At 39.7% G+C, this 14,793-nt stretch overlaps 1 protein-coding gene across 1 annotated transcript in view; it reads right to left on the minus strand.

Moving 5' to 3' along the window:
- The window catches only part of EGFL6 (EGF like domain multiple 6), a gene marked incomplete at both ends in the record, with an annotated part of 44,263 nt that overhangs the window by 18,106 nt on the left and 11,364 nt on the right, over nt 1-14,793 (minus strand). The window contains 4 exon segments of the mRNA XM_082491092.1: nt 4,575-4,697; nt 6,431-6,565; nt 10,277-10,396; nt 14,186-14,305. Coding sequence (XP_082347218.1) covers nt 4,575-4,697; nt 6,431-6,565; nt 10,277-10,396; nt 14,186-14,305 — 498 coding nt within the window.

Genomic DNA, 14,793 nt, shown 5'->3' on the forward strand with positions numbered 1-14,793 from the left:
TCTCAGCTTTCAAAGGTATATTATCTATTTGAATTATAGAGAGGTGGAAAAACAAAAGCAAATGGTGGCTGAGGGCTAAAAGTAAATCTTTTCTGTCATCAGTTGCTGTGCGAGATTGTAAGAGCACAGAAATGGCTTGGTGTAGGATGGCTATTGACCAAGATGTGAAAGTTGAATTAGAAAAAATACAGAGAGAGCGCAGATGCCAACCCCCTGTCCCTGTGCTGTATTGTGTAAAGGGAAACACTCTGGGGGTGATACAGGAGAGGGACAGGCAGTGATCTGTTTTCCTCCCACACACTCTGTGACCACAGCCAGCACTGGCTGTGGCTCTGAACATAAGGAGACTGCAATAGGAGACAGCTTGCTCTGTGCTGCAGCAGGCACCACATCGCTTCCACCTTCACACCTGGCAATATATTTAAAAACCTGGTAAGAGACAAGCCTAGGAGATTGCATTACAAGACCTTTTGTAGTTCCCTTTGTAGCTTCTGTGTATAAAAGTTGGAGAGGGGATGAGGGATACAGGCAACCGTTTACCACGTTTAGGGGGAGTCTGTAGGCATGAGTAAAGATTAGATCAGCAGGAAACAGTTTCAGAAATCAGTCTAAAAAGTCCTCAACCTCATAATGAAGGATGCCTCCTTTAAAGAGTCTTAAGAGAGTCTGAAAGCTTTCACAGATAGGTTAGAACAGAGATTCTAGACCATTATTCTCTTTTAAGCACCATGTATATTCCTAGTCTGTTTCACTTCTAACATTTTTACAATCCTATTTAGGGAAGGATGCTTTGAGAAATCACGGCAAGTTCATCACGCTGGACTTGCTTAATACATACACCAGCCAGCAATGCTTCCAGTAGGAAATGCGGGATGAAAAACACTTAAGTGTTATTCATTAAAGGATGACAGCAGCATTGGCTCCACACTGAACTGAATCATAAGAAACTCACCAGTGACAGGACCAGAATCACTTTTTAAGCTTTGAAATTTTATGATGTCAAATCCAACTCAGGAAGGGCAAGGTAGTAAGAAAGCAAAATCATATATGTTTTTTGGGGGTTACCTTATGAGCAAAAAATTGAACCTGAGTAATACAAGAGGGACAAAGAGAGCTGTCATGACTCTGTATTGCAATTTAGATATCCATCAAAGCATAATGAAGAACAGTAACCTCTACCTCCAGCCAGGCAATAACAAGAGCGCCACTGTTGAGCTCCGATGAGTGGTGCCTGAAGGTTGTAGGCTTTAAGTTCATACTGCTTTTTCCTGTTACTTTGTAGCTTCCTACCAAAAAAGTGAATTAAAAATAGGTTCATTTTTCCCCCAGGAATCTTAATTGCTTATGGAACCTTGTGACACCCTATTCTTAAATAAAAGCTGGAATAGACGTAGAAGCATGTGGTGAGGGAAATGTGGTTTTTCAATGCACAATAGGAAATCAGGAAACACATGAATCTGAGAACAGCAACAGATTGCAGCAAGATAGAGACCAGATGTGGAAATGGCTAGGACCCTTTTAGGGAGTATTTGAAAGGTTACACCTCTCTGGATTCTCAAATGAAATGCGTGCTAGAGACAGTTCAGAAATAGCCTCCAACGTTTCATGTGTACAGGAGTATTGAATGGCAAAAGGGTGCCTGAACAATCCCGGGTCATATCCATACAAGCAGCACGGTTTGCAGTCTGATGCTTCAGCAGCTTTCTCCTAAGTTAGTATATTGACATACGAATTAGATGAAATAATTTTCCCCACCTTCTGTGCAAAAGTGAATTTTATATTACCTCACTTATTAGGTTATTTGGTAGGATGAGGAGATGTAGCCATAGAAGTTTCATCACAAACAATGTGCTTAGTTACTCTCATTTCATACGCTGGAAATTAAGCTATATATTAAAATCTGTTTCATTTGTTATAAAAAGCTAATACTGCCGCCATGGTAGCCAATTTGTTATATACTAGACACAATTGCTATAAAGCACTAATGGTTCCCTGTGGAGATGAGATTCCCACCCTGGGAGAATAATTGCATGGAGTACTGAGGGTATATTTAAGAAGCCTTTCTTTTAGCTGCAGCACAACCCCAGGCCCATCTGTCGGGAGCTGGGATGGGCTGCAGGAGCTGCAGCTGCTGCCACCAAAAGAAATGTGAAGCCAGAGCCTCTAGCCCACAAATTCCCAGGATGGTGTTCTCATCCTATTAAACCCAACATCAAAACTTCCTTTGACTTCAGTAAAGCCAAACATTTTCCACAATTGCCGTATGATATGGAGAACACAGCATTTCAGCGTTGGTTGGTACATCTAATTGGCATTTTTGTCACTGTTCGAAAAAACATTTTCCCTAATAGTGTGTCCTACCCCCACCAGTTACACTGACCAGACTTTTTTGAGGATTGCTGTAAAAATCAACTACTGAAACATTCAAAGTTAAAAGAACCTCCTCCTCTTTGCTTAGAAAAAGGAGGTGTATGTGTGGGAATTACCACCAGAGAAAACAGCCACTTTTTAGCAACACTGCTGTTCAGGTTTTACCTACCACTGACTGTATTTTTTTCACCTCTGTTGTTGTATACATCTTTCTAGCTAGACCCTTGCCTTTCGAATTTCTGCCTATGGCTCTGATTTCTCTCATTACTGCATGTTATTCCTCGATCGTCTCCTGTAGGGGTCCTACAGGAGAGCTGGGGAAGGACTTTTTACAAGGTGTGATAGGACGAGGGGGAATGGCTTCAAACTGGAAGATAGCAGATTTAGATTAGATACTAGGAAGAAATTTTTCACTCGGAGGGTGGTGAGGCACTGGAACTGGTTGCCCAAAAAAGTTGTGGATGCCCCATCCCTGAAGGTGTTAAAGGTCAGGCTGGATGGGGCTTTGAGCAACCTGGTCTAGTGGGAGGTTTTCCTGCCTATGGCAGGGGAGTTGGAACTCGATGATCTTCAAGGTCCCTTCCAACCTAAACCATTCTATGATTCTATGATACTATGATCCTCTCTTGTATTAAATCTCTTCTCCATTTAGCATGTTCTGCTAGGTTTATGAATGGATGGCTCCTTCCTCTTCTAAATAATTAATGGACTTCAGTAATTGGAAATATGAGAAAATAGAAATCACCTGTCTTCAGCACCAATTTTTTTACAGGACTAGACATTAAAAAATGTATCATAGCCTCTTCACAAGCTAAAATATTTCTTTTGTTCATATTTAAGCAAGCATTCCTGTTGAATCATTTCTGCTTGAGGAAAGAATATTTTATGCATAGACTTGGTCAAAAGGAGATTTTCCTTTGAATTTTTCAGCTTCTTATTAAAAAGAAAAAAACAACCAAACAAAAAACCGCAGACCTTTTTGCTCAGTGATGTATTTGTTTAACATTTCATCTATGGTACATTTGTTTTAACAGAACCATACCAAGATAAGTCACCTCAGTTTGCTTTGATATTCAGTCAGGTCTCAAGCCCTATTGTATCTTTCTGTTGAAGTAAGCTGCAGTGACATATCACAAGGCATGTGGTCTAACAAGCAAACTGGCTTATAACATTGAATTTGAGCATGAGGAACTTTCTAAACAGCTCTGCTGTGGCAATCTATGTCTAAAACCAAACCTTTCAGTACCAGTCAGGTTTTTGTGTGTTTAGTTTTTTCTCATTGAAAGTCAACATTTTTTACTGGAAGCAGAAACTTAATGGAAGTTTAAGTTACCAATGTGATATTGAAGATTTCAATTACTACTATAATGACAGTAGGAACGTGAATAATAGAAAGACTCATAGAACATCTGTGACCATGAAGTATAATCATAATATATATCTGATCAAGAATTGCTTGAAAAAGACCCAGGAAAAAAGGTTTATATATTATATAGACTTCATCTGCTATAGACAAGAAATTTTAAAATGTTTTCAGAACATCTTTTATTCAAAAATTTGGAGCAGGACTCAGAGGTCCTCCTGAGGAAAACATCTCTAATGACACTGCAGGAGAAACCTATGCCAGGTTTAATAAAGCTATTAAATGAACTGGTTTGTTTTAAATATAAAGACAAGATCAGCCTTTCTTTCTTCTTGGCAGGTCATACTCAGTTAGAACCAGGTTATGAGATCTTTATAGTAGTTCTTCAATAATCAGTAACAAAAAAAGGCAAAATTATAGGTGAAAATAATTTAGCATGGAAGTCATGGCTTTCCTCCCTTCTCTCACTTTTTGCTAACTTAGCTTGAAACTCTTCTGGAAGGGACTGCACAGCACTCCAAGAGGCTAGCCATGGTTACACAGTAGACTTTTTAAACCTATTTTCTCTGTTTCTTCAGGCCAAATTCTTTTCTCTGTTCTATTTGCGATTCCTAGTGATACTATGAGACTTGGGGACTTATAGGCAAAATAAGTTTGAACAAATGATACTTGTATTAACTATGCAATGACTTGTACAAACAATATATTATTTTGTGAAGAGGTCTTCCTTGGTTGGTATTGCAACACTGTCCAGCATGACATTTCCTAGAAAATCCCTTATAACCATCAATTATTGTAGAAAAACAATATAGCACTACTCCTGACATCCAATGGTACTCACCAGCACAATCGAATCCACTTCCTCGGTAGCCCTGTTTACATTTGCATTTGAAGGATCCTTCAGTGTTGAGGCAATCTGCATGGAGGTTACACCTGTGTGTATTTGTCACACATTCATTTACATCTGGGGAAAGATATAAATGCTTCAGCGAAAACTCTGCTGAAACCCAAGCTCCATGACAGCCTCTTCGTGCCGGCCATCTGTTTCCAGGGATTGTAAGCACTAGTGTTAGACCAAGATGGTCCAGAGACCATCGGAGGCAGAATTCACACCAGGAGAGAATGCTTAATGTCAGCTCCAGCTGCACAACTACTGGCATATGCATCCATGGAAAATGTAGAGCATACCAGTAAAAAGTGAACATAGTGATTTTCTGACTGAGAAGATGATTCAAACTGTTGGTTGTACACACTCTTCTATTAACAAAATGCAAAAGGCACCAAGAGAACATGTGACTTCAATTAAAAAACAATTCACCACACCTTTCTCACTCTTTCATTCACTTTTGAAGAAATGCAACAGAAAGTAACACTGAGCATGCAAAGATGTTGAGATCTTCTATCTACCTCTAATATTCCAGCATACACATGATACTGTATGAGAAAAGTATGATCAGGAACAATCGAGTAGAAAATACTATGTTCAACTGACAGCAAAATGTACAGGCATCAAGAGTAACTGATTTTGCTCTCCTTTTCCATTATTTTACTGCATCACAAAGATGTTTCTGATTTCTTCCACATGAGGGAGCCAAGTTGTTGCACAAATTTTTGCACCAATTTGCACTTAATCCAGACTGCTTAATTTTTAGCAGATGGCAGGTGCTCTCATAATTTAAGTCAGCTAGGACATAAGTAGCAGGAACACTGCCTCAAAAATATGGTATATCTGAGAGTAAGATTCAGGTTTGCAGATAAAATCTTGACTACCGAGACCTCTCCAGTTTTTCCCCCATGCACATATATTGTATGAAACAGTAAGTCTTTTTTCCACTTTAAAACTCTAAGACTGGAAATGCAAACTTGAGTCTCCAAAACCTACCTTATGATCTCCCACCCCTAACTCCCAATACCGAGGAAATATAAACAAAACCCATGAGTTCTTCTTTGTATGCACTTCCTGTAGTAGTTCCAACCCTTCCAGGCCCTCGTGTAGTCAACGGCTTGAACAATACTGCTGCAGTAACTTATACTTTGCTGTTCTTTCACCATTCAGCTAACGGATTGAACCGGGAGTAAAAGTGTTTCGACATTTGTTTTAACACCTGGGCATGTCAAGATAGCTTTTTGCCTGTATTTATTTTTGTTTGGCAGAAACTTAAGCATGCAAGTGAGACCTTAAAAGTTATTAAAACCGACTATTTTCATACTTTTTTTTTCCTGAAGTTCTGTACTTTCCATCCAAACAACTGTTTTTACAGTCATGAAGCCACTTGACTCACATTCCTCATTAAGGACACAAAAAAAAAGATAAAAAAAGATTGTGGCACTGCTTGTTCATCATACATTGAAAACCAAGAGGACAAAGAATGGGTCTTTAACTAAACCTGTACCAGAAGTAGCACATCTTTGCAGTCAACTTTTGCTAATGTACTACAAGCCCTTGCACTTCTTGACTTGGTACAATGAGGCAATTTAATTTGCATGGGACAGTGATTAGGTTTTTCATAAAGCCACAAAGAAAACCCAGAGAAAAATTCAAAGTGCCATCGAGAATATTCTCAGCGTGACATCTTTTATCCATTTCTGAGACAATATCCCCAGACTAAGCCAACATGCTTCAGGCAATGACAGGAAAGATGCACCATGTGGGAATGAAAAAGAATGACGAAGGAAAATTCATGGGATAAATCTTACCTACACAGTCATAACGGCCGCTGATGTATTTCAGTTCATAACCAAGCTGACACTTGCAGTAGTAGCTTCCAAACGTGTTGACGCATCTGCGGTTGTAAGAGCAGACAGCTTTGCCAGTGGAGCACTCATCAATGTCTAGAGCAGGAGAGGCGATGCTGGTCAGATCCATGAGAAGGTAAAATGGGAAAGCAAGAACTAGTTGGGTTTGCACAGGAATGGTTTAGTCTTGGCTATCACAAATTGTTTAATAAATAAGTCCTATAATTTCACACTTAGGGATGGCTTTTGCATGTACTCATATGAATGAAGCAGCAAAATGTGAACTAACTTCATGGAAGATTTTGTGACCTGGCATGGTAAAAGCTAGGGTAACTGGCAGTGGGGATTCTCCCCATTGAGGACAATGATTTGCCCTAAAGTCATGCAGCAGGGTCAGGAGGAACTCCACAAATTCCATTATTTTCCTGAGAAAGGAAATGTCGGAGAATAGTTTAAGAGAAAGCCCCAGAAACAGGAAACAGAGAGCAGCAGCAGCTCTTCTACTGAATCTCTGCACTTCCCCTTGCTGGGCGAAGTCACGACATAGTGGAAAAAGAGTTTCCAGACTGTGAGCTGTCTGCCCTGCAAGGCAGATGATAGGGACAGATATTTCGGAGGAAGAAGCTTGGTATGGAAGGAGCCTAAGAACATTATTCAACAACCATTGTAATTAAATGTCACTAATTTGATTTATTTTGTTGTAATGTCAAATTTAAAATAGTGCCAATTATGATATTTGGCATTTGTCCTTCCCTATCATATTTTAGCACACAGCAGTGACACATTACATTGCTGCCCTTTACAGCTTAGAACTGCTGTGAAGTGCTGCTGGACACCACAGTTGGTCTTTTTATCATTTCTACCATTCTTTTACAGCGCTCAGGTGATCAAAGGGAAGTGGACAACAGCAGAGAAATATTTAAACAAACCTGCAGTCAAAATCCCTCTTTCTGCCCGTGCTACGCATTTCTGATGAGGACCTCTGTTCCCTTGCCTCCAGGGCATTCCCAGACCTCTCCAGGTTCTCATTTCCCTGTGCCTCTGCAGGACCACAGTCTGTCACAAGCTAAAAGACGAGCCTGCTGCACTCTATCCTAGCGTGAAGCTTATGTCTGCAGTGAACGCTAAAGACTTGCTGTACTCTTAGAAACAACAGGTTTAGGTTTACTTAAAAATTTTGATCTACAATTGTTATTTTTTTCCTTCACCTATGCACGTGTAGAAGAAAAGTGAAACACATCAGTGTGCTGTTCTGCAGGTCCAGAAGACCTAATGATTCTTAGGAGCATTAAGCTAAGAGTAATAGCCAGAGATCTTCAAATGTTTATCTGGTTATAGTGTCTCAGTGACTAACACAAGAGTATTAGAGTATCTTATAATCTATGAAGCGTCCATTGCGCTATACAGCAGGAAGGTGCTATCTCTCACATTTTAGAGGTGGAGAACTGATGATATACCACAAGTCATGCAGAAAGAAGAGGTCTGATATTTCCAACCAGTGGACATACCTTTTTCTCTGTTTTACCTGCTATCATATGTATCAGCATTCTTCCAAATCCATTTGAACAGGCAAATACAAAGAAACTCAATACAAAAGAATAAAAATAGTTGCCCAAATAATTCAGTAAGAGATTTAAGAGAACCACTCATCTTGTCTATTGTATTTAAATGCATACATCTACAATGTCCACCTCCAAATAGCTCTTACATAATTCAAACGTGTTAACTGTGACTGGTAGTAGTCCAAGAGCCTTACTGATTATTCAAAGCAGGCCATATCATTTCATTTGAAAGAAAGAAATACTGTTCTCACGTTGGAGTGTTTATAGTTTGAAAGTTCAGCCAAGTATCCATATGGGTTTATTTGATAGCTCCTAAAAGTGATAAAGTAGTCCCAGGCCGTATAACCTTCATACGTGACGATATTACAGCTGTGTGTTAAGGAGAACAATTCATATAGTAACTGTCCTTCTACACAGCAGTGTCTCTTGGTCAATGCATTTATTTAATCTTTTGTTTTAAATGTTAAATATAATATTGTTTTGACTACTGGAGATAATTTCTTTTTTATGTTTGAATGTTAAACCTGTCACCATCTAAAACATTCTTTAAGCTGTAGAAACAATTCAACCAGTATGTATCGGTAAACAGCATCTGAAATGGATTAGCTACTGTTATTTTTTGCCTGTAAGGTATCATGTCCAACCTGCACTTTATGATCTGTAGGACTTGCACCATTGTGACAGAAATAATGTAAAAATATGTGAAATCATCAATATCATTAAGTATGTTGCTAAAGACATTGTAGTAAATAGTATCTGTTGCAAAAAGTTTTCTCACAGAATCACAGAATGGTTGAGATTGGAATGGACTTCTGGAGGTCATCTAGTCTGCTCAAACACGAACACCTACAGAGTTGCCCACGACCACGTCCACCCGGCTTTTGAATATCTCCAAGGATAACTTTCCATTCTCTATTTTCCATTGTACTTTGGGCAGCTATGGGAAATAAAGCATTAACCAGCTGCAATTTTCAGTCTTCTATGCTTGCCTCAGGGGAACAAAAGTTAAAAACCCCACAAAATATCATTCCCTGAGGTTGACTAGGGGTGTTACCCTAGAGGCCAGGTGAGACCAGGAAAGAAAGGCTACATCAGGAAAAAGGGAAAATAGGAAAAAATGAAACAAAATACATTTTCTGGCTGATTTTTTTTTTCAAATTGAAATTGTTCAAATGCTACAAGTTAGCATTTTACAGGAAAATGTACTTACTGATTCAAAACTTGCATTTTAAGAAGTAGCTAGAGCTATTCTAAAGAAGAAACCTGGAACTCAAAATTCTTTTGTTTTTTCACATATGAAGCTCTGCTACTGGTCCTATTTTAAAATGAAATGGCATAAAGTACACATAAAGCAGTATTTCTCTTAAATTTAAAACAAAGAGCATCTGGTCTGAAAAATTAACACTTTCAGAGCCTTGCAGGTTTGTCTGCGATGAACAGTGACAAGAGTCTGACAGCTTTTGGAAAGATGCCCAGACAGACCCTGGACATGGGGCAGAGCCCTGCCGACACTGGGGTCATCCATGGCTCCCGGATCATCACCTCCTTGAGGAGCAGGGAGCTCCTCCCTGACATGCTCTTCGCTGCCCCTTATTCTCTAGTTGTTGGGGTGGTCCCTGCTCTGGAGGGCTTGTTTCACATCTACTGGGTTTTGAAATTAGTTTATTTAGCTTCAGTATTAAGATGGGTACGATTTCAGCACTGGATTGCAGTACTGTAGCACCGGTTTGTCACATAACAATGTAAAACTGGTATCACAGAACAGTACCAAGTGATGTAAGTAACACTTGCTTCATCACAGAGGAAACCCCCAGGTAAAGTGATGTTGAGGCTTCTGGAGAAAATTCCAGAAGTTTGTATTGTGGGTCATCATAATAAAATAAAAAACCCTCGAAACACAACCCCCAAATCCTCTAATGCATTATGTCAGTACAGCAGCTTCCTGCAGGCAAAGCAATGTAGACTTCAGAGCGATAGGGAGAAACGGAATCAGTTAATGATTCCAAATTATGTCAAAGCATTTAATTATTTATTTGGCATGGGACTCCCCCAAAGAATTACATGGCCAATATTACAAGAAGACTTTTTTTAAAAAGCATGCAATTTTAACATCACACTGCGAGTAACATGAAGCGTGATCCAAGCCAGTGAGGACAGCTAACCACTTTATTAACCTTTCCCCAGACTCTTAAGTTTTTTTGAGATCCTATAGAAAAGAAGCTGAGAGTGAGCTCTCTAACCATACCAATGCATGTCCTTCTGTTTGGTCCCAGCTGAAGGCCACCTGATGGACAAAGACAATGTACCTCCCCATTGACTTCTTCACATCCATATTGGCAATTCACCATGGCACATGTCCTAGAACCTGAAAACAGTATTTAAAATAACAAAAAGAGCAAAAATCCAGGCTGGGATCACACACTTAAAATTTAGACCTGGATGAATGCAGAAAATTAATTATAACAACAAAATTCTATTCATCATTAATCAAACTGTTCATTCACACATTCACAATTCAGCAGTCCATGAGCTAGATCTTAAATTCCTCCTCCCCTGCACTTTGTTCTCTCCTTATCTGTCCTTATTCCTCCTTTTTCCTCTGTTCCCATTTCTGTGACTTCTTCCTATTGCCTTTTTGATTCAGAGACAGTACTTCTCAAAGTAGAAAAAAGTGTTTGTTTTTTTTAACATTTTCCATTGTGACAGTTTTACCACATAGAAAACTGCGATTTGGTAGTGAAATGTTTTTATTGCTTACCATGAAACATGCTTGTAGTATAGAATTCGATTTTTAAAACTATTTAGCCTGATGGACTTAGAAATTGCCATTTATTTTGATCCTTTATGAAACAGATATCTGAATCTAGAGAGGCACTACCCAGAATAGAAGTCTTGGTTGCCACAGGTTGGTTAGGAGTGTGAATTATTACAGATGACTTTGATTAGCCTCTAAAGAGAAATGTACAGGTCTAGATCTTGTCTGAGAGACCTAGGAGAGGTTAGAAAAGTAGGAGAAATGTATTAAGTATGTAGGGAGATACTTCTAAAATCCTGAAGATATCCAGGAAACATTACTGTTACGATGCCAGGGAGAGAAGTAGTATTTGGAAGCGTTTACTCAACAGATGGAGATGTGCGCAAAGAAAGTATTTCCAGCTATTTCACTCTGGTAGCGTTAAGCAATACAGAACTGTATATACTCACTTATTTTTAAGTGAAAAGCCTGGAACAGTTGTCATTTTACTAGAGAGAGAAACCAACTGCAAGAACTTGAATAGTGGCTACTGCTTAGGTAGAAAAAGATATGAATTTTATTCCAAAAAGCAACGTGTTTATTGTCAGAAGTACCAGCACTTTCACAACGGTGCATAATAACAGAGTGTATAGAAAAGGCAATGATGTGTGCAGGTGCATATATAGCTACAGCCATATTATTTTTGATTTGAATATAAAATATAATGCATATTAGTTCTGTGTGCTATTAAAATTAATATGTTTATTCTGTGCTAAAATTATTTTTCTTAGGCTGGTTTGTTTAACTCTGTGGCCAAGTGATAAATATCCAAGGCCAAGAATTCACTGTATTTGCAAAAGTATTTTGCTTTTATGTAAGTGAGAACATAGGCAATAGCAGAAGGTAAGAGTTAAAAAAAGACAGACTAGATCATAATACTTTGTCATATGATCTACTTCATAAGTGGCAATAAAGAAAATTACTAAATGTTGTTCTTCTCTAGCTGGTAATTGTGTGTTTTCTCTTTTGTTCGAAGCTCCTGTTCCTGGCTTTGGTTAGACAAAATATTGGTTTAGATGAACTGATAATCAGATCCAGTATAGGAATTCCTGCAAAACTTGAGTGATTTTGTGTTAGGTGGTAACCTACTAACTATTTTAAGCAATGGTTCTCTGTGGCCCAAAGCCACATTCTTCTGATACCCTTCTTCCAGCTCCGCAATGCCTTGGTGTGGTTGCAGAAAAGCCTGACTGTTCAGCCTAGGTGGACTTTATCTTGCGAAGGAGACTTACATTGTGGAGAATTTTATTCAGAAGGATCAATAATACACTCAAAATGTTTGCCTGAATAAAATTATGAGATTCTACAGCTGGTTAAATAACCTAGCATTTCACCCGAGCACAAGCTTAAGTTAGCATCAAGTGAAATGGGAGGCTAGTAGACTTAGCCAAAAATAATTTCTACATTAGTAAATAATTTACTACTTCATTTCATAATCATAGTTTCTGCTTAAGAAAACAAAGGCTCTTCGGAACTGGAAGGTGGCAGATGGGTTGGGTTAATGAAGCACAAGCTGGATGAACATAATGGGCTTTGCCTCCTTAACTAGAGCTGTGAAGAATGAAGACTTCCCTTCTGTGCAAAACCCTTTTTTCTCCCCTGAAATTTGGTTCCATTCTGTGTCAGTGTTTGATGGGGTTCCACTTAGAAATAACATTTCTGTGTGCCAAAGCAAAACGCAAGCTTGAGGGCTCACAGCTGCCCAGGCAATTTTTACTCAACACTGGCCACTCCTGCCACTAAGAAATTCAGCGTTCTGTGCTGGCTTGAGTAAGGGATGGTGTAAGTGCGCATGTGGTACAAATGCAGAGTTTCTCAAATCAGGAAACCAGTTCTGAACTAAGACTGCCTTGAAAATAATCCAGCAGAAATGGTTAGTAAGAGCCTGGATCTAGTTTTCTGACTTGGAAAGGTGAAGCATGGCTGCAGCAAGTGTCTGTGCGCAGAGCCGGGGGAGTGTAGGATGGATGGGGCAAAGCTGCTGCCGGGCTCAAAGGGAAGCAAGGCAGGATAGTTTCTTGTGACTATAGTTCTGGCTTCTGCCAACTTCAGCTGTCCGTAAGACAGTGGCCTTACAGAATACCACTTGGTGTATGATGTCAGCAGATATATAAATTATCTTGGAAGAAACGGAAGGAATACATATCCATTTCTCAGGGATCTCAGGGCCCCGCAGTTGTTGTCTGCTGGTGAAACCCACCACGATGAGTAACACAGAGGCACAACCCTGAGCTGTGCTGCAGGGAAGGGAAACCCTCAAAAAGGGTAACTGGCACCAGGCACCTTTCGCAGCAATTTCAGTCTCCCTGCCGTAAGAGAGAGAGAGAAAGAGAGTGCAGGAGCTCTGGCTTTTCTGCTTGCCCCAGAAAAGCAGACACTGCACTCCTATGAGTGTTCACCAAGGCTGGGTATTTTGCCAGTTACCCCAAAACTGACAGCAAACTTGCCAAATGGACACCCTGCCTGGTGTGTGACTGTCTCCAAGGTTTGGAGATCAAAGCCTTTCAGCGTTTATGGTTCTCTGGCATATCCATGGAAAGATTGTGCTGCACCCCATACAGCCAAGTCCATTGCTCTAGGACAGACCTCTCAAGCTGAGACCAGCTAGCTTCCTCGTCCAGCTGATGCATCTGCTCCGGTCCAGTGGACTCCAGACAGGGCTGTCACCATGTAACCTAGGGGTTTGTGAAATTCAAAGCCAAAATATCTGTGTAGAACAGCTCAGGTGAAGAAAAAAAAAGTATTTTCTATGAACAAAATGGTGTCATTGAAAAATATGAAGTTTTCTCCGGTCTGAAAAATCAGGTTGGCTAAGAAAGCAGAATACTTTCCATTACATGCTGGCTTAAAGACAAAGAAAATAGGTAGAAATACAGTTTAGATAAGCCTTAGCTCAATGAACAAATGCTTTCAAGAAGCTGGCGGCAAGTGTGGGAAGCATGTCAACACTCAGAGAAAATGAGTCAAGGAGCACAGAAAGGTAAAGCAAGGAGTAATGGCATGAAATTCAGCACAGCAAAAAGTAGCCTCTATTGGTGCTTTGCTTGGATAGATTCATTCATCCTTATTCAATAGATGATTACACACAGGACCATACACGAAGGTTATACTACCTATCAAAATTTTACTTCTAGCAGGACAAAAATTCCTCCGAACACAAAAATATAAGTATGACATAGTTTACTTTATCCACATACTGCCAAATAGAAAGCCTCTTTCAGCTGCTGACAGTACCAGAGAGCTGAGGTAAAGACCCTATCCTGAATAAGCTAAATCCATTCATCACAGGAAGAAAATCTGCTGGGATCAAATGCGATTAGATGATTTTGCTGTGCCTGTCCCATCAGCTCTATTACTTACTTGCACATGTGCCATCTGGCATAAGCATGTACCCGTTGAGACAATAGCACTTGTAGCTGCCATGTGTATTCATACATCTGTGTTCACAGGGACGTGGTTTCAGTCCACATTCGTTCAGATCTGCAGAAGTCATCGGAATGAAGTGAGTGCTGGGTTTATATACATATATTCATACATATAGGTGGAGAGCATTGACTAATGCCTTGAATTCCCCACAGTAAAATCGCCTGGATTGAAAATGAGCCAGCCCCTTGCAAGATGAGAGTTTAGCAGACCATCTGGCTGAAAGACTGCTAGCAAAACTAACATACACAGACTTCTACACCTGAAAAACTAATGCAAATTCTGGCAGCTTGTTAGGAAGAGGTGGAGGGGTGAGGAGACAATTGTAATTACTCTCTTGTCTGGGAGTTATTCTGGATTTCTCTGATTCTAGTTGGAGATTTCAGTCCTCCAGCTGACCTCTGTACTAGAAAAGCACAAACGTGAGACTAGGAACAGCAAATCAGTTTGAGATAAAGTGAAACAAAGATTTATTTTTTTTTCTGAGCTACACATTGGTACCTAGGTTATCTGGGCAGGGCTGTCTAGCAGAGATGAAATGCAAT

This window comes from Vanellus vanellus (genome assembly GCF_965231255.1).
Source record: "Vanellus vanellus genome assembly, chromosome: 1".
Taxonomy (NCBI): Eukaryota; Metazoa; Chordata; class Aves; order Charadriiformes; family Charadriidae; genus Vanellus; species Vanellus vanellus.